This window comes from Stegostoma tigrinum, chromosome 10 (assembly GCF_030684315.1).
Source record: "Stegostoma tigrinum isolate sSteTig4 chromosome 10, sSteTig4.hap1, whole genome shotgun sequence".
Classification (NCBI taxonomy): Eukaryota; Metazoa; Chordata; class Chondrichthyes; order Orectolobiformes; family Stegostomatidae; genus Stegostoma; species Stegostoma tigrinum.
In genome coordinates, this window is record NC_081363.1 from 37,170,175 (window position 1) to 37,197,940 (window position 27,766).

General features: G+C 49.4%; 1 protein-coding gene across 2 annotated transcripts in view; it reads right to left on the reverse strand.

Moving 5' to 3' along the window:
• Positions 1-261: 261 nt before the first annotated feature.
• The window catches only part of LOC125455698 (protein delta homolog 1), a 39,156-nt gene continuing 11,651 nt past the window's right edge, over positions 262-27,766 (reverse strand). For both annotated transcript variants that reach the window (XM_048538028.2, XM_048538027.2), the window contains exons 3-5: positions 8,797-8,927; positions 4,125-4,269; positions 262-1,647 (exon numbers count right to left, since the gene is read on the reverse strand). In XM_048538028.2, coding sequence (XP_048393985.1) covers positions 888-1,647; positions 4,125-4,269; positions 8,797-8,927 — 1,036 coding nt within the window. In that variant the 3' untranslated portion in view covers positions 262-887. The remainder of the gene's footprint in view (positions 1,648-4,124; positions 4,270-8,796; positions 8,928-27,766) is intronic.

A 27,766-nucleotide genomic window follows, 5' to 3' on the forward strand; every position in this document is an offset into this window, starting at 1 on the left:
TAATGTAAAAGTTGGCCCAATGATTTTTCACCTAAAGTGTAAACAAAACATAACTTTTCATATACTTCATGTAAAAGTCAACTCTAGTTTTCAGGGCTCGAAGATCAAAAGTTTCAGGAATAAAGGCTAATCCTGGAAAGGATAACGATTCAATTCCATAATAAATGTGAAATTCTATTGAAAATGAGCACTGGTAAATAATTGCTATATAGCATTTTTAATTATTGTTTTTAATTCGTTCAAATGATTAAATTGACCATATTATGAGTGACAAATATAGATGCAATTAAGATTACTTATCAGTAGATATTATATAGCATGCTGCTAAGAAATCACGTTATAAAATTATTAAATATTTGATCATGATCAGAAATTCTTTATTGTTGTTGCTTTTTACTTTATTCCATCATGACAACCTTTTTATGAATATCACTCCGGTCGAAATCAAGCAAACACATCAACACCTCAAACATAAACCATATGAAAGTCAACTCCAGGGAGAATCGCCCTCAAAATTGGACTTTTAGACGCGATAGCTAAATCTACTGAAGCAGACTATGTAAAACATGTATTCAGACAAAAGTAGGATTCATTTGTGTCAGGTTCTAGCAGATTGTGCACATTTAAAAGAGGATTTAATTCATTGCGATCCAATTCTACGTGTTACAGCATTGTGGTAATTTAAATATACCATTATATTGTGATAAGTTCCCACTTGTTCAAATTACAATTCACATAAATTCATGTGTATGTTTCTAAATATGACAAATATCAAAAACATTCAAACAATACGGTTATTACAAAATGCTGGAATATGCACTAGCAATTATAAATATATTGTTACATAATTCAATATAATTTACGCAAACTAATTTACAAACAAACATTCAGATAGTTGTATAGTTTCTTCCATAGTTTGTCGATTGATTCACACTCTGAAAGATAATTTTGACTGAAAGGTCTTCGTCTTTATCTTGGAGGAGATGCTTCCTCTGTTTCCAGAGGAGATGACGATACTTAGTATTTGCCAGCCAAATTTCACACTTTGAGAAGAAGATAATCCCTGTAGTCCCCAGGATCACAAGACATGTCAATAATCCAAGCACAGTAAAACAGATCACTTGACTACTATTAAGCAGTGAGCTGGATTTGTGGATAGTTTCTTTGACTGTGATTGTCAGCATCCCATTACGTTGTTGATACGTTGATTTATGCAGTGGTCTTTGGTGGGGTTTGCCACGTTTGATCCAATGTGTTCCTGCATGCTTAGAAACATTGTGCTTGGTGTCACGATTAACACTCTCAAATGTTTGTTCTTGGCAAGTTTCTCCCTCATATTCAGGTAGGCACGCACAATAAAATCCTCCTCCAAAATGGTCATGGCAAGTGCCTCCATTTTGACATGGATGGCTACGGCAAGACGTGACTGAGTAATCACAGGATTTGCCAGTGAATCCACTAGGGCAAACACAGCTGAATCCAGAAAACAGATCTGTGCAGTTTCCATTGTTGGCACAAGGGTTTGGGTGACAGTTATCAATGCTTATTTCACAGAAGTCACCAGTAAAACCAGGCAAACAGAGGCAATAAGTCTTGAGTGTGAACCTATTATCATCAAAACAGCTTCCTCCATTCTGACAAAGTGGCCTGCAATCAAATAGGTAAATAACAGATATTGAATTGAATCATCTATAACATATCTATAACCTTGAAATTGTGACGCCAATTTATTTAGAATCCAATGTTAGCATGAAATGATAATGTCTGCTATTCTTACTTCCGGGAGTAATGGCCATTGTTCCTACTAATAAAATTATGGGATTTTTCTGTTCTCCCCCTTGGGAGATTGGATCACCTGCACGTGCTTAATGGAGGGAAGTTATGTGGGAGAAACACATAACTCAAACTGAGCCCTTTCTTGTCCAATAATTTAAAGTTTCCTTTTATATATATCACTCTGGTGCCTTTTGATCGTGATTTTCTCTATGCCTTGTTTCACAATATTAAAGACATCAATGTAATCCAATGGCTCGAGGCACAGAGAAAGGAAAATCAGACGTAACATTACGAAAGGGTCTTGCTTTTTCTAGAGGTGATGCTGTCACCTCTCTCAGCTTGTTACGACAAAGCCAGGATTTTTTATTCACTCATGGGACGTGGGAATCACAGGCTGGCCAGCATGTATTGGCCTTGTGAAGGTGGTGGTGAGCTGCCTTCTTGAACCACCGCAGTACTGTAGGTTCACCTACAATGCCCTTAGGGTGGGACTTCCCGCAAGGAACGCCAATATATTTTCAAGTCAGGATGGTGAGTGGTTTGAAGGGGAACTTGCCATGCATCTGCTGCCCTTGTCCTTCTAGATGGAAGTGGTTGTGAGTATGGAAGGTACTTTCTGAGGATCGTTATTGAAATTTTGCAATGCATCTTGTAGATAATACATACTGCTACTACTGAACGTCAGTGGTGGAGGAATAGATGCTTGTGGGTGTGGTGCCAATCAAATGAGCTGCATTGTTCTGGATGGGGTCAACTTCCTTGAGTGTTGTTGAAGATACACCCATCCATGCAAATGAGGAGCATTGCATTTGTGCTCCTGACTTGTGTCTTAATGGCCAGGCTTTCGGGAGTTGTACACACTTTTCCAATTAGCTATGGGTTTTTGTCTACTGCATAATTTAGAGCTACCATATACAGTACAAGTCTATTGCCACAAGAAAACCTTGTTTTGGTCTTCTCACTGTAAAACATTCATTGTAAATAACAAATCTGCATAGTTATTATGAGAAAAAATACATATATACATAAACTTCAACTTGTAAAATAACATCCATAAACACACCTGCAGCACTGGACTGGTAAATGGTAGTATTGTGACTATGCATGATTTGTAGTTTTGAGGTATTCCTGCAATGACTTGATAAATATGCACTAATAATTATAAATATATTATTAAATAATTCAATACAATGTAGACAAATTGATTAACAAACAAACAAACATTCAGCTGGGATGTACAGTCTTTTCCCATAATTTGTCAATTGATTCACACTTGGAAATATAATTTTAACTGAAAGGTCTTCATTTTTATCTTGGAGCTGGTGTTCCTCTGTTTCCAGAGAAATGGCAATACTTAGCATTTGCCTGCCATACCTCACTCTTTGAGAAGGAATTGGGGAGCATATGACAATCTGTGTGGGAAAACAGGGAATGATGCAGAATTATATCACTATTACAAGTATTGTAGACAATATGTAAAATCTGTGCTGCCAACAGGTTACAGTCACTCACAGCTGTCCATATCATTGAATGAAAGTTCTCTGGAGAACCTAACATCAGGACCCTTAAAGGCAGCCATCAACTGTAAAGGAAAGATAGATTCTAACTGCAAAACCTGTTGAGCTAAATGGCCAAAATATAATTGGCCTTTGAGGTGCAGAGTGCAAACCTCATATAAGTAGGGGTCGTATAGAATTTGAAAGGATATGGAGAAAGGAAAGTGAAGTGCAATTAGATACATTTTTATGGTTGAAGCGCTACCATCATCACAAGTATGACAGCCTGAAAAGCCTCTTTCTTTCTTCCAATTTGTTATATCATTGAATATTGCTCTATATATGGATTTACCAAAGAGATTTTTAAGCCACTTGCTGTTCATTGAAGTCCAGTTATACAGTAACCTTTTGCAGTTTTGGATTTATTATTCAATGTGATTTTTTCAGAAATGCAGTAAAGCAGTTAGATTAATTCCAGTGCAGTACAATGCAGTTTATCTATCACTGATACGAATCCATATGCGTTGGGATGAATGCATGTATAAATTTAGTATTTTGGAGCTTAGGTCTCTCTTAGGCATTTGGACATGATAGAAATCAAAACAAGCAAGTTAAAGTGGTCACAAATTTAACTTAAAGGAAAATTTAGGATTGAATGGTCTAAGATCAGAGGAAAATTGGGTGGAATTATTTATGAATAGTTTGACTGCTGCAGAGGAGGTCATTGGGATCATTCTGAATGGATGAGGTCAGACGAGCCAAATATAGTTCGCTTCTAATGTCTGTTTTAGAATCTGTTGTGAGCTGCCTGAAATCCTGTCATACGGATAGCTTGCAGCATGTATCCCATACCGTTTGTTGTGGCAGGACCCTTTTCGAAGTTGACAATGGGTTCCTATAAACTCCCGTCTGCAGACACATATGTAGCCACCATCTTCGCTCTCTATGCATGTAGAATTATTAGCGCAGGGGTGCGCAGGTGAGCAGCTGTTGGAGGCTGTAATGAAAAATAATGCAATTAATTAAAATAGAGGGTGCAATTCCTCTCCTTGAAGTTTGCAAGGAAGGTAATAAAGAAAGGCAAATGGTTAGGAAAGCTATTGGGGGAGGCAATGGTTTACTGGTATAATCGCTAGACTATTAATCTGGGGACCCAGGTAATAACCTGGGGTAATGGGAACGGCAGATGCTGGAGAATCCAAGATAACAAAGTGTGAAGGTGGATGAAAACAGCAGGCCAAGCAGCATATCTGGGGTACTGGGTTCAAATTCTGTCATGGATTAAATTCAGTAAAAAATCTTGAGGTTAAAAGTCTAATGATGATCATGAAACTATCAGGAAAAACGCATCTGATTCACCAATGCATTTTAGGGAAAGTAATCTGTAATCCTTACCAAGGCTACAAGTGACTCCAGACCCATAGCAACATGGTTCACTCTCAACTGCTCTCTGGGCAATTAGGGATGGCCAATAAATGCTAGCCTAGCCAATTATGTCACATCCTGTGAATGAATAAATAAAGAATTTGCCTTGGACAGATACTTGCCATTTTCTCACCATCTCAGCTACTAAGTGCTGGGGGAGAAAGTTCATTTCTTGATTTGCCTGTAATTAAGTCCCTTAAAGAGCACCAATTTGCCAGTGTCCTGACTACCTCTCTTCCCAGCAGGCACAGAAATTGATGGTTTAGTGGGAAACCAGGATGACCTACCTACCAGGTTGAATTTGCTCCATTTATCACAACCTGGTACCAATCAGTGGCAGGGATGGGGAGCCAGTGGAAGACCACTAAAATTCCCCCCTTGCCCCCATGTCCTCACTTTCCATGAGAATTTTTTTTTAAATGCCTTATCTTCTCACCAGTGAGTCTCCTGAAGACTGGGTCTCATCCAACAGTGGTTAGGAGCCAGAAAGTATTGGTCAAGACGTGAGATTGACTGAGAAGCTCACTGGTCAGCTCTTAGCAAACTGACTGGAGCTGGATTTGATGAGCTTACGCATGATGGGGGGTGTCAGTCAGCTGTCACTGAATATGTCAACCCCACAATTAGATTATAAATTCGAGAATCATGGCTAGAGAAACCACATATGTGAATTGATACATTAATTAGGAAAGCATTTAACTTTTAATGCAGATTATTTCACTTGAAGTATAAGTTAAAATGTAATTTATGCACCAGATTATACAGAGATACAGTTGAGAACAGCAGAGTTCTAAGACTATGCCAGTGACTTTTTCCTAGGGAGGAGGTAGCTATAACTTGAGGGCGTAGTTTTAAAGTGAGTGGAGGTAGATATAGGGAGATGTCAGGGGTAGGTTCTTTACTCAAGAGAGTGTTAGGGGCGTGGAATGCATTGCTGGAGAGGGTAATGGAGTCAGCCTCATTAGGGGCATTTAAGCGGCTATTAGATTGGCATGTGGATGATAGTATAAGGTAGGGTTGGAGGTTAGATAGACCTGAGGCTTAGGGTAAAAATTCGACACAACATCGTGGGCCAAAGGGCCTATACTGTGCTATACTGTTCTACGTTCTATCTTCTGTGCCTTGTTTATATTCCCTCAGCAATTGCTTAGTGACCACTATCTTGATTGTCTTAATGCTGAAAGAAATGCAATCATTTTTAAAAAGAATACATTGCATTTTTAATCAACCTGTTATTAATGTTTAACTCGAAATCTTGAAAAGAATCAATCCAAAAGTAAGAATTAGCCATGAAAACAATTAGACTTTTTCACCTAATGGTCTGAATTCTTACCCTGCTGGTGAATTAGCAGAGAAGCAGGAATAGCACTCATTCAGTTTTTTATCCTTTATTCTTTGATGGGATATGAGCATTGCTGGCAAGGTCAGCATTTGTTGTCCATTCCTAATTTCCCTGGAACTGATAAACTTGCCAGAGCCATTTCAGGTGGCAGCTAAGAGCCAACCACATTGCTGTGATTCTGGAGTCACATGTAGGCCAGTTTGGATAAAGTAGGCAGGTTTCTTTCTCCAAAGGATATTAGTGCACCAAATGAGTTCTTACAATGATCAATTATGGTTTCATGGCCACCACGTCTGAGATTCTAACCTCACCTCTTTTATCCATATTTGAACGAAGGCTGTCATGAGACTAGCTTTATATATTTCAGGCTTTGTTTTTATTAATTCAGTTTAAGTTCCACAGCTCCCAGCTGGGTTTTGAGCCCTTATCCACAAAGCATTAGCCTAGCCCTTGGGATTACTAATCCAGAGACATTTTCACTGCACTACCATCCACCTTCCATATATGTATGTGTGACGAAGCTCTTACATTTCCCTCCTACCCTAAACCCACTCTCTAAACTGTGCAATCACAGCTGTTGAGTGGTGTGCAATACATTGAATTCTAGTTCTGGAAGTCACTGCCATGTACGGACTTCAGAAAAATTTGGGAGAATATTGTCCTGACCTGGAACATATCCCTTACACAATGATTTTGTATGCCCAAATCTGAATGCCATTCATCTTGTTGCAGTTGGACATGGTCTGCTTCAGTATCTGAGGAGTCACAAATGGTGCTGAACTTTGTGCAGTTATTCCCACATTGTGGTAGTGGGAATGTGATTAATGTAGGAACTGGCAATGACTGGACCTCAGACATCCCTGTAAGGAACTACAGAAATGATGTGCTCAGAGTGAGACAATCACAATCACCTTATTTTGTGATTGGTATGACTCCAACTGGGTTCAGTCAGGCAACGGCCTAGTGTTATTATCACTAGACTATTAATCCAGAGACCCTGATAATACTCTGGTCTCAGGTTTGAATCCTGCCACATCAGATGATGGAATTTGAATTCAATAAAATATCTGGAATTAGAATCTTATGATGGCCATGAATCTATTGTTCTTGTTGGAAAGAACTCCATTTGGGTCACTGTTGTCCTTTAGGGAAGGAAACTGCCATCCTTACCTGGTCTGGTCTACATGTGACTCCAGACCCACAGTAATGCAATTGACTCTCAACTGCCCTCTGGGCAATTAGGGATGGGCAATAAATGCTGCTTGGCCAGTGAAGCCTTCATCTAGTGAATGAATAAAGAGAAAAGAAAACAGTAGCTTGCCCTGATTCACATTAACTCCTTTCTTATTAGGGCCTCCTGATGTCACACTCTGTCAAATGTTGTCTTGACATTAAGGGAAGTCAGTCCAATCTTACCTCTTCACTTCAGCTCTTTTGTCCATGTTTGAACAAAGGCTATTATATGGTAAGGAGCTGGATTCCTCTATGTGCCACTTGATTGTACTGTCAAAGACATGATAGGGCAGCAACTGGCCGGGTTGAATTTGCCATGCTTCTTGTCTGCTTACGTTGTTACTGACAGGAATAGAGCTGATAGAATATGACCTCTAGATCCAGCTGGTGTGTATCCCAGAAACTGAGGGAGTCTGGGGAGTATGTAGTAGAGACACAAGCCAAAATTGTCTGCACTAAATTCTTTTAGGACAGCATTTCTTCCAAAGGCCTAGAGGATAGAAAGTTACATCTCTAAGGAGTTAGAAAGAAAATTATAGACCTTGGTTGTTGTTAAACTTCATGGGACAAGGATTCATAGACTTTTTAAATAATATTGCATAATATTGTGGTGTTTCTATTCACCATAATTATTCTTGACCTTGCCCCAAATCGCACAAATTGGGATCATGTACATACAAAGGGTAGATGTCCCAAGTGTGTGGAGGTACTCAAGGTGCGTGTCCAATAAGGATACAGCAAGAAGGAGGCAGATCCAAGGCTTTAATCAGCCTTAAGACTGAGTAACGCAAAACACAATTTTATTTCTTGCATGAGCTGTGTGGGTAATAGCTTTAAGCAATCAATTACTATTCACTGATTTGGAGATGGTTAAAGAGAAGGATGTTTCAAAGTAAGAATAATCATGAATGGATAAATAATTGAAAGATTGTTTCCATTGGTTGGTAAATTGGCAAATGAGGCATAAATTCAGCATTATAATTAGAGTAACAATGGGAGAATGATTTTTTGTTAGAGATAATGGGAACTGTAGATGCTGGAGAATCCGAGATAACAAAGTGCTTTTAATTAGAAAAATTTGCCATAAGTGACTATTGGGGTAGGAAACTATATTATCACTTAACACAACTGAAAAGGAAAAATATAAAATGGCAATGGAAAAAGGGTAGAAAAGTGGTATTTGAGCAGGCACAACTCCATTTAAGGATATACTGGTTCTTTCTCTTATTTTTAAATTACCTTAAAATGTTAACCACCTGGAAGGAAAATACTGAAACACAAAAAATAATGTTCGTATAAAATCAAACCTTTTTAAAAGGTCGCCTGAGTATTTCTAGATAAATTCCCATCTTCAAAATAAAAAGTTCACCAATGAATAAATTTACTAATCAGCTTTCGAAACCCAAATGTTGGTAAGGCTCAAAAATAATCTAGATATTTGTTAGTTGTTTTTCAATTATGTATGGGATTTTACAGTTTTATGGATTTTACAGTATTTGCAAAATGCAGCATGAATCAACAAACCTGTGTCACAGAGGCTGCCTGACCAGCCTTCCTCACATACACATTCCCAAGGTTTGGTGCAGAGCCCATGTAAACAGCCAGGAAAAGGAATGCACTGATCACATAGCTCTCCCTGCCAGCCAGACTTACATCTGTAACAGAAAAACAGCTGTGAGATTCCAGACAAAGTGTCACTAATGGTGTATGGCTAAGAAACAGGTCGAAATAACTCCACAAAGGTTGTATTCCAGGACAAAGTCACCCTTTATTTACACATGTGTAGTACATGACCCAGGTAGCACAAAGTCTGCTTCAAGGGTGAACAGAACCCCTGACATTCCTGTTTATATCTGTCAGCCAGGACTCCCTGATTGGACCAAATTAACAGGGAACTCATATTCCTGACTGACCGTGTTACAACCACTGCACAAGTTTTCATCTTTTATTGTTTTGATTTTTATTGATACAAGGAGCAAAGATTAGATAGTGTTTAATTAATTTTAGATAACTCTGGATTGCTAGAGCCCTTGTTTTTCATTTTCAATTCCTATTTTTGTTCTGTTCCAGTTTAGTTTATCTCTGTTATCATAGAATCCCTACAGCGTGGAAACAGGCTCTTCAGCCCAACAAATCCACACTGACCCTTGGAGCAAGCCACCCAGGCCCATCTCCCTATAACCCACCTAAGCTACACTTCCCTGAATGCTACAGGCAATTTAGAATAGCAAATCCACCTAACCTGCACATGTTTGGACTGTAGGAGGAAGGAAACCAGAGTACCCAGAGGAAACTCACGCAGACATGGGGAACATGTACAAACTCCACACGGAATTGAATTGAACCTGGGTCCCTGGCGCTGTGAGGCAGCATTGCTAACCACTGAGCCACTGTGCCGCCCCAAATCTTCTCCTGCTTCTCCTGCTTTAAACACCATGATGAGTTTGCCTAAAGATGGCATAACCATATTTTACTGATATAAAGAGAGAGATAATGGGAACTGCAGATGCTGGAGATTCCAAGATAATAAAATGTGAGGCTGGATGAACACAGCAGGCCAAGCAGCATCTCAGGAGCACAAAAGCTGACGTTTCGGGCCTAGACCCTTCATCAGAGAGGGGGATGGGGGGAGGGAACTGGAATAAATAGGGAGAGAGGGGGAGGCGGACCGAAGATGGAGAGTAAAGAAGATAGGTGGAGAGGGTGTAGGTGGGGAGGTAGGGAGGGGATAGGTCAGTCCAGGGAAGACGGACAGGTCAAGGAGGTGGGATGAGGTTAGTAGGTAGCTGGGGGTGCGGCTTGGGGTGGGAGTAAGGGATGGGTGAGAGGAAGAACCGGTTAGGGAGGCAGAGACAGGTTGGACTGGTTTTGGGATGCAGTGGGTGGGGGGGAAGAGCTGGGCTGGTTGTGTGGTGCAGTGGGGGGAGGGGATGCACTGGGCTGGTTTAGGGATGCAGTAGGGGAAGGGGAGATTTTGAAACTGGTGAAGTCCACATTGATACCATATGGCTGCAGGGTTCCCAGGCGGAATATGAGTTGCTGTTCCTGCAACCTTCGGGTGGCATCATTGTGGCAGTGCAGGAGGCCCATGATGGACATGTCATCAAGAGAATGGGAGGGGGAGTGGAAATGGTTTGCGACTGGGAGGTGCAGTTGTTTGTTGCGAACTGAGCGGAGGTGTTCTGCAAAGCGGTCCCCAAGCCTCCGCTTGGTTTCCCCAATGTAGAGGAAGCCGCACCGGGTACAGTGGATGCAGTATACCACATTGGCAGATGTGCAGGTGAACCTCTGCTTAATGTGGAATGTCATCTTGGGGCCTGGGATGGGGGTGAGGGAGGAGGTGTGGGGACAAGTGTAGCATTTCCTGCGGTTGCAGGGGAAGGTGCCGGGTGTGGTGGGGTTGGAGGGCAGTGTGGAGCGAACAAGGGAGTCACGGAGAGAGTGGTCTCTCCGGAAAGCAGACAGGGGAGGGGATGGAAAAATGTCTTGGGTGGTGGGGTCGGATTGTAAATGGCGGAAGTGTCGGAGGATAATGCGTTGTATCCGGAGGTTGGTAGGGTGGTGTGTGAGAACGAGGGGGATCCTCTTGGGGCGGTTGTGGCGGGGGCGGGGTGTGAGGGATGTGTCGCGGGAAATGCGGGAGACGCGGTCAAGGGCGTTCTCAATCACCGTGGGGGGAAAGTTGCGGTCCTTAAAGAACTTGGACATCTGGGATGTGCGGGAGTGGAATGTCTTATCGTGGGAGCAGATGCGGCGGAGGCGGAGGAATTGGGAATAGGGGATGGAATTTTTGCAGGAGGGTGGGTGGGAGGAGGTGTATTCTAGGTAGCTGTGGGAGTCAGTGGGCTTGAAATGGACATCAGTTACAAGCTGGTTGCCTGAGATGGAGACTGAGAGGTCCAGGAAGGTGAGGGATGTGCTGGAGATGGCCCAGGTGAACTGAAGGTTGGGGTGGAAGGTGTTGGTGAAGTGGATGAACTGTTCGAGCTCCTCTGGGGAGCAAGAGGCGGCGCCGATACAGTCATCAATGTACCGGAGGAAGAGGTGGGGTTTGGGGCCTGTGTAGGTGCGGAAGAGGGACTGTTCCACATAACCTACAAAGAGGCAGGCATAGCTGGGGCCCATGCGGGTGCCCATGGCCACCCCCTTTGTCTGTAGGAAGTGGGAGGAGTCAAAAGAGAAGTTGTTGAGTGTGAGGACGAGTTCAGCTAGGCGGATGAGAGTGTCGGTGGAGGGGGCCTGGTCGGGCCTGCGGGACAGGAAGAAGCGGAGGGCCTTGAGGCCATCTCCATGCGGAATGCAGGTGTACAGGGACTGGACGTCCATGGTGAATATGAGGTGTTGGGGGCCAGGGAATTGGAAGTCCTGGAGGAGGTGGAGGGCGTGGGTGGTGTCACGGACGTAGGTGGGGAGTTCCTGGACCAAAGGGGAGAAAATGGAGTCCAGATAGGTGGAGATGAGTTCGGTGGGGCAGGAGCAAGCTGAGACGATGGGTCGACCAGGGCAGGCAGGTTTGTGGATTTTGGGAAGGAGATAGAAACGGGCCGTGCGGGGTTGGGGAACAATGAGGTTGGAGGCTGTGGGTGGGAGGTCCCCTGAGGTGATGAGGTCATGAATGGTGTTGGAGATGATGGTTTGGTGCTCGGGTGTGGGGTCATGATCGAGGAGGCGGTAGGAGGTGGTGTCGGAGAGTTGGCGTCTGGCCTCGGCGATGTAGAGGTCAGTGCGCCATACTACCACTGCGCCACCCTTGTCTGCGGGTTTGATGGTGAGGTTGGGGTTGGAGCGGAGGGAGCGGAGGGCTGCCCGTTCTGCGGGGGAGAGGTTGGAGTGGGTGAGAGGGGTGGAGAGGTTGAGGCGGTTGATGTCTCGACGGCAGTTGGAGATGAAGAGGTCGAGGGAGGGTAGGAGGCCTGGGGGTGGTGTCCAGGAGGAGGACTTGTGTTGGAAGCGGGTGAAGGGGTCAGTGGAAGGAGGGTTGGGTTCCCGGTTGAAGAAGTAGGCGTGGAGGCGAAGACGGCGGAAAAACTGCTCTATGTCCGACCGTGACTGGTATTCGTTGATGTTTGGTTGTAGGGGGACAAAGGTGAGCCCCTTGCTCAGGACTGACCGTTCGTCCTCAGTCAGTGGGAGGTCTGGGGGGATGGTGAAGAGTCGGCAGGGCTCAGGGTGGCTGTCTCCTCTGGGGTTGCAGGCTGTGGAGGTTGTGGGCGGAGCGATGAGGTCGTCGGCCGTGGGCGGGGTTCCGTCGGCCGTGGGCGGGGTTCCGTCGGCCGTGGGCGGGGTTCCGTCGGCGTCGGCTGTGGGCGGGGTTCCGTCGGCGTCGACCGTGGGCGGGGTTCCGTCAGCGTCGACCGTGGGCGGGGTTCCGTCGGCGTCGGCCGTGGGTGGGGTTCCGTCCGCGTCGGCTGTGGGCGGGGTTCCGTCGGCGTCGACCGTGGGCGGGGTTCCGTCAGCGTCGACCGTGGGCGGGGTTCCGTCGGCGTCGGCCGTGGGTGGGGTTCCGTCGGCGTCGGCTGTGGGCGGGGTTCCGTCGGCGTCGACCGTGGGCGGGGTTCCGTCAGCGGTGGGAGGATCGGGGTGGGCGGCAGCAGCTGAGGTGAGGGTGGTGTGTGGGCTGTAGTACCTGGACGTGGAGGTGGTGACTGCAGCAGCGGTTCCGGAAGTTCTGTGGCCGGCGGAGGCCGATGTGACGTCATCGGTGGGGTCTCCGGCCGTGTCCTCATGGTCAATGGCGGCGGGTGCATGGTGGGGGAGGGGCAGGGACAGAGTCGGGATTTGGGAGGCGCAGGAATCCTCTTGTGGGGGGCAGGGGCCAGTGAGTTTGTTGTACTTACGATTTTTGGTGTCCAGTAAAGCTGAGTGGAACTGGGTGTTCAGTCTGTGGATCCTGCGGAGGATAAAAAACAGCAGAGGTCCTTTGCAGGCCTGGGAGAGGGAGGCTCTGAGCTGGGGCAGGCTGGATTGCAGTGCCTGGAGGTGCCGGCGCATGGCTGCAAGTGTCTGTTTCAGGACTCGCAGGGAGATTTACTGATATAAATGTCTTTTTGCAAGGTATCTAGACAAAGGTGAAATTTTCAAAGTAATCAAAGTGTGACTAGTGAAAACGGATTTAAAAATCCTTGTAAGAAATACTAAGGGTGAGGATTTCAAACTTTGGGTTTTTTGGTATGTAACTGCAAGATTTGCTATTTTATTTCCCCAGATATTTTGATACCCAGTGCCCAACTAGATGAGTACTGTAAGTGGATTTCTCACAGTTCTCTGCCAAAGTTGTCCAATCTTGCTCCTCCTTGCTCCTTCAAAATGGTACAGGGGCTTGTATTTCTTCTCATGACATAATGTGAGGAAATACACCATCACTTCCTTAAATTCCATTTTGCAGAAGAAACATTCTACTTAATTTTGACACTTTTGTATTATCTGTGCCTCATCACACATTGACCCCTGTGATTCTGGTCATACGATAAATTCTTTCAGGGCGAAAAATATGTAATCTATTTATTGCAATTCAATTAAACAAGAATAGAATAACAACTGGAAAACTGAAATAGCAAAACGAGTACAATAGCTCAAAGCAGTAGAGAGATGTGAACAAGAATTATAAATAGCAGGATAATCAAATAATTTGTTCTCAATCATGAAGAACCTTATAATTTTATGCACACATGTACAAGTCTGCTAGCAGAGGAGAAGGCAAGACACAAGATTCTTAAAATCCCCATTGGTTAAAAAAAATAAAAATAGATAATGGAAATATTAAAATAGAAATTCTTTAAAGGCAAAAAGGACAGATATTAGATTTGGAAGCAAGGTTAAAAATTAATTACTGAAGACATAAGAATGTAAAATAAGAATATTTCTTCACTATTGCTTAAAAAAAATCCTGGTTAAACAGGAACATGCCTAAAACTATCGCCTGGCCAGAGGCCAAAATTATTCATGTAATATTAACACGATTATCTGAAATTCTACTATTTTAATTGAGGAATCATTTAGAACAAAGAATAGTACAGCACAGGAACAGGCTTTTCGGCCCTCCCAACCTGTACCGACACATTTTGCCCTTCCTAAAACTGTCTTCACTACAGGATCCAAATCTCTCTATTCCCTTTCTATTTATGTAGTATTCATGTGCTTCTTGAATGGTGCTCTTGTGTCTGCTTTCAGCACCTCCTCTGGCAGTGCATTGCAGGCACTAACCTTTGTGTGAAAAGCTTGCCTCACACATCTCTTTTAAACTTCGCCACCACCACCTCGCCAATCCCCCCCAACCCCCACATCCTTAGCCTGTCTCCCCTAGTAATTGAACCCTCCCCTCTGGGAAAATACATCATACTTTCCACTCTACACATGCCATTCATAACATTATAAACTTCCAGCAGGTCACCCCTCAACCTCCTGTGTTCCAGTGAAAACGAACACAGTCTATCCAAACTTTCTTCATAGCTAAAATCCCCCCTACCAGGGAACATCCTGGTAAACCTTTTCTGTACCCTCTCCAAAAATCCACATCTTTCCTGTAGTAGTATGACCAGAACTATGGACAGTATTTGTTTGTAAAAAAAACTCACTAAATTTAAAGCAGGGCTTAAGGCAAATGATTTCAATATTTGTACAATCACTGGAAAACAGAAGACTTTAGATGTTAGTACAGTTTAGATGAAGGTATATGTTTTAATTAGTCAGTAGGCTAAAATTAGTAATTGATAACAAACTGGTTTTAAAGTTAAAATTGCAATGTTCATTATTTATTGTTCACTTCATGTGATAATGTGCTTTGTTGAAAAACAGAAGTATGTGAGGGTGATAATGGGAACTGCAGATGCTGGAGAATCCAAGATAATAAAATGTGAAGCTGGATGAACACAGCAGGCCCAGCAGCATCTCAGGAGCACAAAAGCTGACATTTCGGGCCTAGACCCTTCATCAGAGAGCTCTCTGATGAAGGGTCTAGGCCCGAAACGTCAGCTTTTGTGCTCCTGAGATGCTGCTGGGCCTGCTGTGTTCATCCAGCCTCACAGAAGTATGTGAGGAGTGTTTTCAAATATAAAGAATTCTACTTGTGTGTTCAAAATTTGAATATGTCCCATATTACGAAAATTTCACAATCTTTTAGGTTCTTTTCCAGACCTCTGCTATTTTAGATTGAGAGAGGGACATCCATACAGTCAGATTTCCAAAGTGGAAAGTGAGATACTTAGTGAAATGACTAGTGTGTAAGAAAGGAGTTTGTACAAAGTTAACCCCCATGGCTTGACCTCTAACACTAGAGGTCACTGTTTAAAAGGAAGGATTGCTCATTTAAGACGGAAATGAGGATAGTTTTCTCAGAGAGGGTGGTGAGTCTTTCGGACTCTCTTCCTTGGTAGACAGAGGAAGACAGAGTCTTTAAGTATTTTTAAGGCAAAGGTAGAGGGTTGTGGGTCCTGAAGTGATTTCACAGCCCAATGCTGGTTCTGCACACCATCCCCCAGGTGGTAGAGGAGATTCTAACATAGAAATAGAAAGCAGTACAGCACAGGAACAGGCCCTCCAGCCCACCATGTCTACGCCAACCATGGTGACATTCTAAATTAATCCCATTTGCCTGCACATGACCCATGCCCATCTCTCCCCTGCCTGTTTGTATGTCTGTCTGAATGCCTCTTAAATATTGATATATTATCTGCTTCCACCACATTCCCTGGCAGTGCATTCCAGGCACCTACCTACCGCTGTGTAAAAAAACTTTCCTTGCACATGTCCTTTAACACTTTCTTCCTTCACCTCAAAGCTGTGGCATCTAGTATTTGACATTTTCACCCTGGGAAAAATACTCTGACTATTCATCCTATCCATGCCTCATTATTTTATATACTTCTATCAGGTTGCCCCTCAGCCTCTGATGCTCTATTGAAAACAATCCAAGCTTGTCCAGCCTCTCCTTACCTCTAATACACTCCAACCCTGAAACATTCTGGTAAATCTCTTTCGCATTGTCTCCAAGGTCACCACATCGTCCCTTATAGAGTCATGACCAGAACTGCATGTAATATTCCAAATATAGCATAACTGAAGTTTTACACAGCTCCAACAAGACTAACCAACATTTGTCGTCAATGTCCCGACTGATGAAGACAAGCATGCCATATGCCTTCATTCCCAACTTATTCACTTGTGTTGCCACTTTCAGAGAGCTATCGATTTGCACAAGATCTCTCTATAGATCCTAAGGGTCCTGCCATTTACAGTATGCTTTCCTCTTGAATATGACCTCCCAGAATGTGAAGGGGGCTTGGTAGGATGCCCATAATTTCACATGCTCCATGGATGGATGTGAGTTTGCTCGCTGAGCTGGAAGGTTAGTTTTCAGACGTTTTGTCACCTTTTTTATTTGAAAAAATATACTTTATTCATAAGATGTACAAAAAATAAAACATATTTACACATCTACCCAGTCATGCAAGCCTCTCCGGGTTACCCAGGGGGTACGTACACCAACTAAAGGAAACAGACAAACAAACAAGAAAAAAAACAAAGCAAAGAAAATACCCCCGCAATCGTCACCCCGCACGGTCCCCGTTGGCCCCCTGACCAGTTGGGGAAGGCGCCAGCTGGGCACAGTTACCAGATAGGGCCCTTTTTTGCTATTCTGGACGAGGGGTTTCATACAGTGGTCTTTCCCCACCACGCCTTGGCGGCGGCTGCCCCAAGCTTTAGCGCGTCCCTCAGCACGTAGTCCTGGACCTTGGAGTGCGCCAGTCTGCAAAACTCGGTCGGGGTCAGTTCTTTCAGCTGGCAGACCAGCAAGTTGCAGGCAGACCAAAGAGCGTCTTTCACTGCAGTGACGGTCCTCCAGGTGCAGTTGATGTTGGTATCGGTGTGCGTCCCAGGAAACAGCCCGTAGAGCACGGAGTCCCGTGTCACGGAGCCGCTTGGGACGAACCTCGACAAATACCACTGCATCCCCCTCCAGACCTCCTGCGCATAGACACACTCCAGAAGGAGGTGATAGACAGTCTTGAACCCCTGCAGCTGCCTCGAGGGCAGCGTGCGGTGGCGCAGAGATTCCGGGCGTGCATAAAGGATCTCACTGGCAGAGCGCCTCTCACCGCCAGCCAAGCAATGTCCTTGTGCTTGTTTGAAAGTTCTGGCGATGAGGCATTCTGCCAAATGACTTTGGCAGTCTGCGTGGGGAACCACACGACGAGATCCACTCTCTCCTTTTCCCGAAGGGTCTCGGGGATACTACGTGCTGACCACTGCCTGATGATCTTGTGGTCAAAGGTGTTTCCTTTCAAAAATTTCTCCATGAAGGACAGGTGGTACGGGACGGTCCAACTACTTAGAGTGTTCCGCAGCAACGAGGCCAGGCCCATCCTTCGCAACACCGGGGACAGGTAGAACCTCAGTAAGTAGTGACACTTGGTGCTGGCATACTGAGGATCTACGCACATCTTGATGCAGCCGCACACAAAGGTAGCCATCGGGGCGAGGGTGGCGTTCGGTACGCCCTTTCCCCCATTTCCCAGGTCTTTGTACATGGTGTCCCTGCGCACCCGGTCCATCCTCGACCCCCAAATGAAGTGGAAGATGGCCCGGGTGACCACAGTGACGCAGGTCCAGGGAATAGGCCAGGCCTGTGCCACATACAACAGTACCGAAAGCCCCTCGCACCTGACAACCAGGTTCTTACCCGCGGTGGAGAGGGACCGGAGCGTCCACCTGCCCAGCTTCTGCTTCAGTTTGGTGATACGCTCCTCCCAAGTCTTAGTGCATGCCCCAGCTCCACCGAACCAAACACCCAGCACCTTCAGGTAGTCCGTCCTGACGGTGAAGGGGATGAAGGAGCGGCTGTCCTAGTTCCCAAAGAACATGACCTCGCTGTTACCCCTATTGACTTTGGCACCTGAGGCCAGTTCAAACTGGCTGCAGATGTCCAACAGCCTACTCACCGACCGACGATCGGTGCAGAAGACGGCGACGTTGTCCATGTACAGGGAGGTCTTGACCTGAAGGCCTCCACTGCCTGGGATAGTCACGCCCTTCAGGCTCACGTCCTTCCTGATGGAGGCGGCGAAGGGCTCCACACAGCACACGAACAAGGCAGGAGAGAGCGGGCAGCCTTGCCTGACTCCAGATCTGACGGGAAAACTGTCCGATTCCCACCCGTTGATCAAGACTGCGCTAACAATGTTGGTGTAGAGCAGCCGGATCCCATTGCGGATGCCCTCCCCGAACCCCAATTTGGAGAGGACGTCCCTCATGTAAGCATGAGAGACCCTGTCGAAGGCCTTCTCCTGGTCCAGGCTGACGAGGCAGGTGTCCACCCGCCTGTCCTGCACGTAGGCGATCGTATCCCTGATGAGCGCGAGGCTATCAGCGATCTTCCTGCCCGGCACAGCACAGGTTTGGTCAGGGTGAATCACTGACTCCAGGACAGACCTGACCCGGTTGGCTATGACCTTGGCCAGGATTTTGTAGTCCACATTCAATAGTGAAATTGGACACCAATTCTTAATTTCTTCCCTCTCCCCCTTCCTCTTATAAATGAGGGTGATGATGCCCTTCCTCATGGACTTGCACATTTCCCCTGCCCAAAGCGAACTATCGTACACCTCCAGCAGGTCCTGGCCGACCAGGCCCCACAGAGCAGAAAACAGCTTGACCGGTAAGCCGTCGCTTCCGGGAGTCCTATTCCTCTCCAAGGACTTGAGGGCTCTGGTCAGCTCGTCCAGGGATATCGGCCGGTCCAGCCACTCCCTTGTGCCGTCGTCTAAGACCTCCATGATAGACGACAGGAACGACTCGGAGGCCGTGCTGTCCGTGGGCTTCGTGTCGTACGGTCCAGCATAGAAGGATCTGCTGATCCTCAAAATGTCGGGCCGAGACGACGTCACCAAGCCGTCGTCCTCCTTCAGCCGGCTAAGCACAGAGCTCTCTTTGTGCACCTTCTGAAAGAAGAAACGTGAGCACGTCTCATCCTGCTCCACGGAGCGGACCCTGGACCGGAAGATTATCCTGGAGGCCTCCGCGGCGAAGAGCGAGGCTTGCTGGCCCCTCACCTCGTGGACGTCCTCTGTGACATCGACCCCCATCAACTGCAGAAGGAGCAGGTTCTGCACCCTTTTCTGGAGTCGCGACAGCTTTCCCCGCCTCTCTCTCACCTTCCAAACACCCGTGAGGACAAAGAACCTCTTGATGTTCCCCTTCACCGTCTCCCACCAGTCGCCCGGAGACTCAAAGAGGGGTTTCACGGTTCTCCAACCGGCGTACTCCCTCTTAAGCTCCTCAACGTTCTCTGGGGTCAACAGAGTCGTGTTGAGCTTCCATGTCCCCTTGCCGGCCGGCTGGTCATCCTGTAAGTGACAGTCGGCCAGCAGGAGGCAGTGGTCAGAGGAGAACACCGGCTCGACGCCGGTGGACCTGACCGAGAACGCCCGTGACACAAACAGGAAGTCTATCCTTGAGCGACTAGACCCGTCTGGCCGCGACCAGGTGTACCTCCGCTGCGCTCCGTCTGCAGGGGTGCTGAAGACGTCGAGCAGCTTGGTGTCCTTCACCGTGCCCATCAGGAATCTGGACGTGACCTCCAGTTGACTCCCCCCACCTGCTGTCCCCACACCAGATCTTCCATCTGCATCGATGATGCAGTTGAAGTCTCCGCCTAGGATGACCGGCCTGGACGTAGCCAGCAGGGGTGGAAGCCGCTGCAGGACGGCCAACCGCTCACTCCGTACCGCTGGGGCGTACACGTTGATCAGCCTCAGGGGAGCGTTCCTGTAGGTGACGTCAGCCACTAGGAGGAGCCCCCCCCACCACCTCCTGAACTTGAGAGATGGTGAAGTTGCGCCCCCGCAGCAGAATAGCCAGGCCCGAGAGGCGACAGTCGTTACCCCCCGACCAGATCGAAGGCCCACAGGTCCAGGCGCTGGACCATTTCCCGTACCTGCCGAGGTGCGGTATCCCACACTCCTGCAGAAACAGGAGGTCCGCCTTGACGGTGGTCAGGTAGGCCAACGTGGACACACATCTTGCGGTGGACTTGACACTGCGTACATTAATGCTCGCAACTCGTACCCCCACTGTGGGCAGTGACCGCAGTACCCTCCCCAAGTCCAAGGTCCAGCCCCTCCATCTGTTCCTTCATGCCCATTGCCCAGGCTAACTGCTGGACGCTCTCCGGGCTCAGGAAACCGTCCGTGCTGCCTTCCGGGTGGCATCCCCCCGTCGAGGGTACGGAGGGAGGAGAGTCCGGCTGTGGGTCAAGCTGGGGACACGTTGTTTCCTCCTTCCCGCCTGTGACTGGGTGTCGGAGGGAGCCTCAGGACACCTCCCGTCACCTGGAAGCGGGGTGCTGCTTTCCTTCTCCCTTGCGATCTTTAGCTTCTGCTTTGGGCAGGCCCTCTCTGAATCTCCCTCTTCAGAGGAGCCCTTATAGCCCCCCTGTAGCTGCCTCTTCCCGCCTGATGGTTGTGGTTCCTGGGCCCGCCGACGCGCCTTCCTCCTCGCTTTCCGGACTGTCGTCCACTCCCCTGGGTCGCCTGTCGCCGCGTCCATCAACTCCGGGTTGTCGAGGGGGGAGCGGAGCCTGCAGGGGCGCTTTGCTGGCCTCGGGCCCATCCTGCGGGGCAGGGCCCTCCTGCACGACCTGGCCCTGCTGCACATTAGTGGGGTCCTTGCAGGGTCCTGGTGCCTTCCTCTCCTCCGGGGGGGCTGGCTCCGCACTGCCCCTGCCGGCGACCTGGGCGTAGGTGGTCCCTCGCCGCGGGCATGCCCTATAGAGGTGGCCCGCTTCCCCGCAAAGATTGCAGCTTTTCTCTTGTGGGCAATCCTTTGCAAGCTGTCCCTCCTCCCTGCAGTTCCTGCAGATGGTGGCTTTGCTGTCGGCTGCCACGTGACCTGACCTACCACAGGCATGGCAGACTTTAGCTTGCCCTGCATAGGTCAGGTAGCCCATGCTCCCGCCGATCACAAAGCTGGACGGTGGGTGTACAATGTTCCCGTCCGCGCCCATCCTCAGCGCCACCTTGACCTGCCTCTTACTGGTCCAGATGCCAAAGGGGTCCATGATGTCAGTTAGGTCCCCTTCCACCTTCACGTACCTTCCAAGGAAGGTCAGGACATCAACTGCTGGCACTTACGGGTTGTACATGTGTACAGTCACCATACGGCTCCTCTGCACCGGCATCACAAACAGCGGGACGGCGGTCAATACAGAGAGGGGGCCCTCACCTCCTTTCTCCTTGAAAACCTCCAGGAAGCGCTCACAAAGTTGGCACTCCTGAAGGTCACATCGTAAAAACCTCCTCCGGGGAAATCCTGCAGGCAGTAAATGTCCGCAGCAGCGAACCCGCAACAGTCCAACAGGACCCTCTTCACGAAGAAGGTGCGGTCCACAGGTGCACCTTCATCCACCTTCTTCACGGAAATGCCGATGGTGTTCCGGACCCCCTGACCTGGGGCACGAGAACTTGCCGCTGCCATCGTTGCAGGTTGGCTGCTCCCCTGTACCAGCGTTAGGCCGAAGCCAGCATTAAGATCCACCGGTTGCAAGGGTGCACAGCCAAACCGACGTCTTCCTTCCACCTCCAAGACAGCACTCTCCTCCTCTCGGTCCACAAGAGAGTGGCTCTTTATTTTGTTCCAGATGTAAGCTGGTTCACTGAACTGGAAGGTTTGTTCCCAGACAATCAGTCACCTTTTTTTTATTTGAAAAAATATACTTTATTCATAGAATGTACAAAAAATAAAACATTTATACACATACCCAGTAATGCAAGCCACTCCGGGTTACCCAGGGGGTACGTACACCAACTAAAGGGAAAAACAAAACACAGAAAAAAAAACAAAGCAAAGAAACCGCCCCGGCAGTCGTCACCCCGCACAGTCCCAGTTGGCCCCCTGACCAGGTGGGGAAAGCGCCAGCTGGGCCCAGTTACCAGATAGGGTGCTTTTTCCTATTCTGGACGAGGGGGTTCATACGGTGGTCTTTCCCCACCGCGCCTTGGCAGCGGCTGCCCCAAGCTTTAGCGCATCCCTCAGCACGTAGTCCTGGACCTTGGAGTGCGCCAGTCTGCAATATTCGGTCGGGGTCAGTTTTTTCAGCTGGCAGACCAGCAAGTTGCAGGCAGACCAAAGAGCGTCTTTCACCGCAGTGACGGTCCTCCAGGCGCAGTTGATGTTGGTCTTGGTGTGCGTCCCCGGAAACAGCCCGTAGAGCACGGAGTCCCGCGTCACGGAGCTGCTCGGGATGAACCTCGACAAATACCACTACATCCCCCTCCAGACCTCCTGCACATAGGCACACTCCAGAAGGAGGTGATCAACAGTCTCGTCCCCCCCGCAGCCACCTCGAGGGCAGCTTGCGGTGGCGCAGAGATTCCGGGCGTGCATAAAGGATCTCACTGGCAGAGCCCCTCTAACCACCAGCCAAGCAATGTCCTTGTGCTTGTTTGAAAGTTCTGGCGCTGAGGCATTCTGCCAAATGACTTTGGCAGTCTGCGTGGGGAACCACACGACGGGATCCACCCTCTCCTTTTCACGAAGGGTCCCGAGGATACTACGTGCTGACCACTGCCTGACGGCCTTGTGGTCAAAGGTGTTTCCTTTCAAAAATTTCTCCACGAAGGACAGGTGGTACGGAACGGTGGAACTACTCGGAGCGTTCCGCGGCAACGAGGCCAGGCCCATCCTTCGCAACACCGGGAACAGGTAGAACCTCAGTAAGTAGTGACACTTGGTGCTGGCATACTGAGGATCTACGCACAGCTTGATGCAGCCGCACACAAAGGTAGCCGTCAGGGCGAGGGTGGCGTTCGGTACGCCCTTTCCCCCATTCTCCAGGTCTTTGTACATGGTGTCCCTGCGGACCCGGTCCATCCTCGACCCCCAAATGAAGTGGAAGATGGCCCGGGTGACCGCAGCGGCACAGGTCCAGGGAATAGGCCAGGCCTGTGCCACATACAACAGTACCGAAAGCCCCTCGCACCTGACAACCAGGTTCTTACCCGCGATGGAGAGGGACCGGAGTGTCCACCTGCCCAGCTTCTGCTTCAGTTTGGTGATACGCTCCTCCCAAGTCTTAGTGCACGCCCCAGCTCCACCAAACCAAACACCCAGCACCTTCAGGTAGTCCGTCCTGACGGTGAAGGGGATGAAGGAGTGGTCGTCCCAGTTCCCGAAGAACATGGCCTCGCTCTTACCCCTATTGACTTTGGCACCCGAGGCCAGTTCAAACTGGCCGCCAATGTCCAATAGTCTACTCACCGACCGACGATCGGTGCAGAAGACGGCGACGTTGTCCATGTACAGGGAGGTCTTGACCTGAAGGCCTCCACTGCCTGAGATAGTCATGCCCTTCAGGCTCACGTCCTTCCTGATGGAGGCGGCAAAGGGCTCCACACAGCACACAAACAAGGCAGGAGAGAGCGGGCAGCCCTGCCTGACACCAGATCTAACAGGAAAACTGTCTGATTCCCACCCGTTGATCGAGACTGCGCTAACGATGTTGGCGTAGAGCAGCCGGATCCAATTGCGGATGCCCTCCCCGAACCCCAATTTGGAGAGGACGTCCCTCATGTAAGCATGAGAGACCCTGTCGAAGGCCTTCTCCTGGTCCAGGCTGACGAGGCAGGTGTCCACCCGCCTGTCCTGGACGTAGGCGATTGTATCCCTGATGAGCGCGAGGCTCTCAGCGATCTTCCTGCCCGGCACAGCACAGGTTTGGTCAGGGTGAATCACTGACTCCAGGACAGACCTGACCCGGTTGGCTATGACCTTGGCCAGGATTTTGTAGTCCACATTCAAAAGTGAAATGGGACGCCAATTCTTAATTTCTTCCCTCTCCCCCTTCCTCTTGTAAATGAAGGTGATGATGCCCTTCCTCATGGACTTGCACATTTCCCCTGCCCGAAGTGCACTATCGTACACCTCCAGCAGGTCCTGGCCGACCAGGCCCCGCAGAGCGGAATACAGCTCAACCGGTAAGCCGTCACTTCCGGGAGTCCTATTCCTCTCCAAGGACTTGAGGGCTCTGGTCAGCTCGTCCAGGGATAACGGCCGGTTCAGCCACTCCCTCGTGCCGTCGTCTAAGACCTCCGTGATAGACGACAGGAACGACTCGGAGGCCGTGCTGTCCGTGGGCTTCGTGTCGTACAATCCGGCATAGAAGGATCTGCTGATCCTCAAAATGTCGGGCCGAGACGACGTCACCGAGCCGTCGTCCTCCTTCAGACGGCTAAGCACAGAGCTCTCTTTGTGCACCTTCTGAAAGAAGAAATCCGAGCACGTCTCGTCCTGCTCCACGGAGCGGACTCTGGACCGGAAGATTATCTGGGTGGCCTCCGCGGCGAAGAGCGAGGCTTGCTGGCCCCTCACCTCGCAGAGGTCCTCCGTGACATCGGCCCCCATCAACTGCAGAAGGAGCAGGTTCTGCACCCTTTTCTGGAGTTGCGACAGCTTTCCCCGCCTCTCTCTTGCCTTCTGAACACCCTTGAGGACAAAGAACCTCTTGATGTTCCCCTTCACCGTCTCCCACCAGTCGCCCGGAGACTCAAAGAGGGGTTTCACGGTTCTCCAACCGGCGTACTTCCTCTTAAGCTCCTCGACGTTCTCTGGGGTCAACAGAGTCATGTCGAGCTTCCATGTCCCCTTGCCGGCCGGCTGGTCGTCCTGTAAGTGACAGTCGGCCAGCAAGAGGCAGTGGTCATAGAAGAACACCGGCTCGACGCCGGTGGACCTGACCGAGAACGTCCGTGACACAACAGGAAGTCTATCCTTGAGCGGATAGACCCGTCTGGCCGCGACCAGGTGTACCTCCGCTGCGCTCCGTCTGCAGGGGTGCTGAAGACGTCGAGCAGCTTGGCGTCCTTCACCGTGCCCATCAGGAATCTGGACGTGACGTCCAGTTGACTCCCCCCCCACCCGCTGTCCCCACGCAGGATCTTCCATCTGCATCGATGATGCAGTTGAAGTCTCCGCCTAGGATGTCCGGCCTGGACGTAGCCAGCAGGGGTGGAAGCCGCTGCAGGACGGCCAACCGCTCACTCCGTACCGCTGGGGCGTACACGTTGATCAGCCTCAGGGGAGCGTTCCCATAGGTGATATCAGCCACTAGGAGGCGCCCCCCCATCACCTCCTGAACTTGAGAGATGGTGAAGTTGCGCCCCCGCAGCAGAATAGCCAGGCCCGACAGGCGACAGTCGTTACCCCCCGACCAGATCGAAGGCCCACTTGTCCAGGCGCCGGACCATTTCCTGTACCTGCCGAGGTGCGGTATCCCGCACTCCTGCAGAAACAGGAGGTCCACCTTGATGGTGGTCAGGTAGGCCAACGTAGACACACACCTTGCGGTTGACTTGACGCTGCGCACATTAATGCTCGCAACTCGTACCCCCACTGTGGGCAGTGACCGCAGTACCCTCCCCAAGTCCAAGGTCCAGCCCCTCCACCTGTCCCTTCATGCCCATTGCCCGGGCCAACTGCTGGACGCTCTCCGGGCTCAGGAAACCGTCCGTGCTGCCTTCCGGGTGGCATCCCCCCGTCAGGGATGCGGAGGCAGGAGGGTCCGGCTCCAGGTCAGGCTGGGGACGCGCTGTTTCCTCCTTCCCGCCTGGAAGATCCGGGGGGCCCTCCAGTGCTCCAGCGGCACTTGACTGGGTCCCGGAGGGAGCCTCAGGATGCCTCCCGTCACCTGGAAGCAGGGTGCTGCTTTCCTTCCCCCTCGAGATCTTTAACTTCTGCTTCGGGTGGCCATCTCCGAATCCCCCTCATCAGAGGAGCTCTTATAGCTCCCCTGTAGCTGCCTCTCCCGCCTGATGGCTGCGGTTCCTGGGCCTGTCGACGCGCCTTCCTCCTCACTTTCCGGACTGTTGCCCACTCCCCTGGGTCGCCTGTCACCGCCTCCATCGACTCCCGGTTGTCGGGGGGGATCGGAGCCTGCAGGGGTGATTTGCTGGCCTCGGGCCCATCCTGCGGGGCTGGGCCCTCCTGCACATTAGTGGGGTCCTTGCTGGGCCCTGGTGCCTTCCTCTCCTCCGGGGCTGCTGGCCCCGCACTGCCCCTGCCGGTGACCTGGGCTTAGGTGGTCCCCCGCCGCGGGCATGCCCTATAGAGGTGGCCCGTTTCCCCGCAAAGGTTGCAGCTTTTCTCTCATGGGCAATCCTTTGCAAGCCGTCCCTCCTCCCTGCAGTTCCTGCAGATGTTTGGCTTTGCAGTCGGCTGCCACGTGACCTGACCTACCACAGGCATGGCAGACTTTAGCTTGCCCTGCATAGGTCAGGTAGCCCCTGCTCCCGCCGATCGCGAAGCTGGACGGTGGGTGTACGACATCCCCGTCCGCGCCCATCCTCAGCTTCACCTTGACCTGCCTCTTACTGGTCCAGATGCCAAAGGGATCCATGATGTCAGTTAGGTCCCCTTCCACCTTCACGTACCTTCCGAGGAAGGTCAGGACATCAACGGCTGGCACTTACGGGTTGTACATATGTACAGTCACCATACGGCTCCTCTGTGCTGGCATCACAAACAGTGGGACAGCGGTCAATACAGAGAGGGGGCCCTCACCTCCTTTCTCCTTGAAAACCTCCAGGAAGCGCTCGCAAAGCTTGGCACTCCTGAAGGTCACGTCGTAAAAACCTCCTCCTGGGAAATCCTGCAGTCAGTAAATGTCCGCAGCAGCGAAACCACAACAGTCCAACAGGACCCTCTTCACGAAGAAGGTGCGGTCCACAGGTGCACCTTCATCCACGGAAATGCCGATGGTGTTCCGGACCCCCTGACCTGGGGCACGAGCACTTGCCGCAGCCATCGTTGCAGGTTGGCTGCTCCCCTGAACCAGCGTTAGGCCGAAGCCATCATTAAGATCCATTGGTCGCAAGGGTGCACAGCCAACCTGACATCCTCCTTTCACCTCCAAGACAGCACTCTCCTCCTCTCGGTCCACAAGAGAGTGGGTCTTTATTGTGTTCCAGATATAAGCTGGTTCACTGAGCTTGCCGGTTTGTTCCCAGATGTTTTGTCACCATTCTAGGTAACATCAACAGTGAGCCTCAAAATAAGCACTGGTGTTATGTTCCACTTTCAATTTATCTGTTTAGGTTTCCTTGGGTTGGTGATGTCATTTCCTGTGTTGGTGATGTCATTTCCTGTTCTTTTTCTCAGAGGATGATAGATTGGCTCCAAATCAGTGTGTTTGTTGATGGAGTTCCGGTTGGAATGCCATGCTTCTAGGAATTCTCGTGCGTGTCTCTGTTTGGCTTGTCCTAGGATGGATGTGTTGTCCCAATCAAAGTGGTGTCCCTTCCTCATCTGTATGTAAGGATACGAGTGATAGTGGGTCATGTCTTTTTGTGGCTAGTTGATGTTCATGTATCCTGGTGCCTAGCTTTCTGCCTGTTTGTCCAATGTAGTGTTTCACATGCTCCATCTTTGCACTTGGTCTCCATCTGTGTCTCTCAGGCATACTTCAGGTGTTTGGCTCCTTCACTGGAGGTGGCTTAGTTTTTGTAGC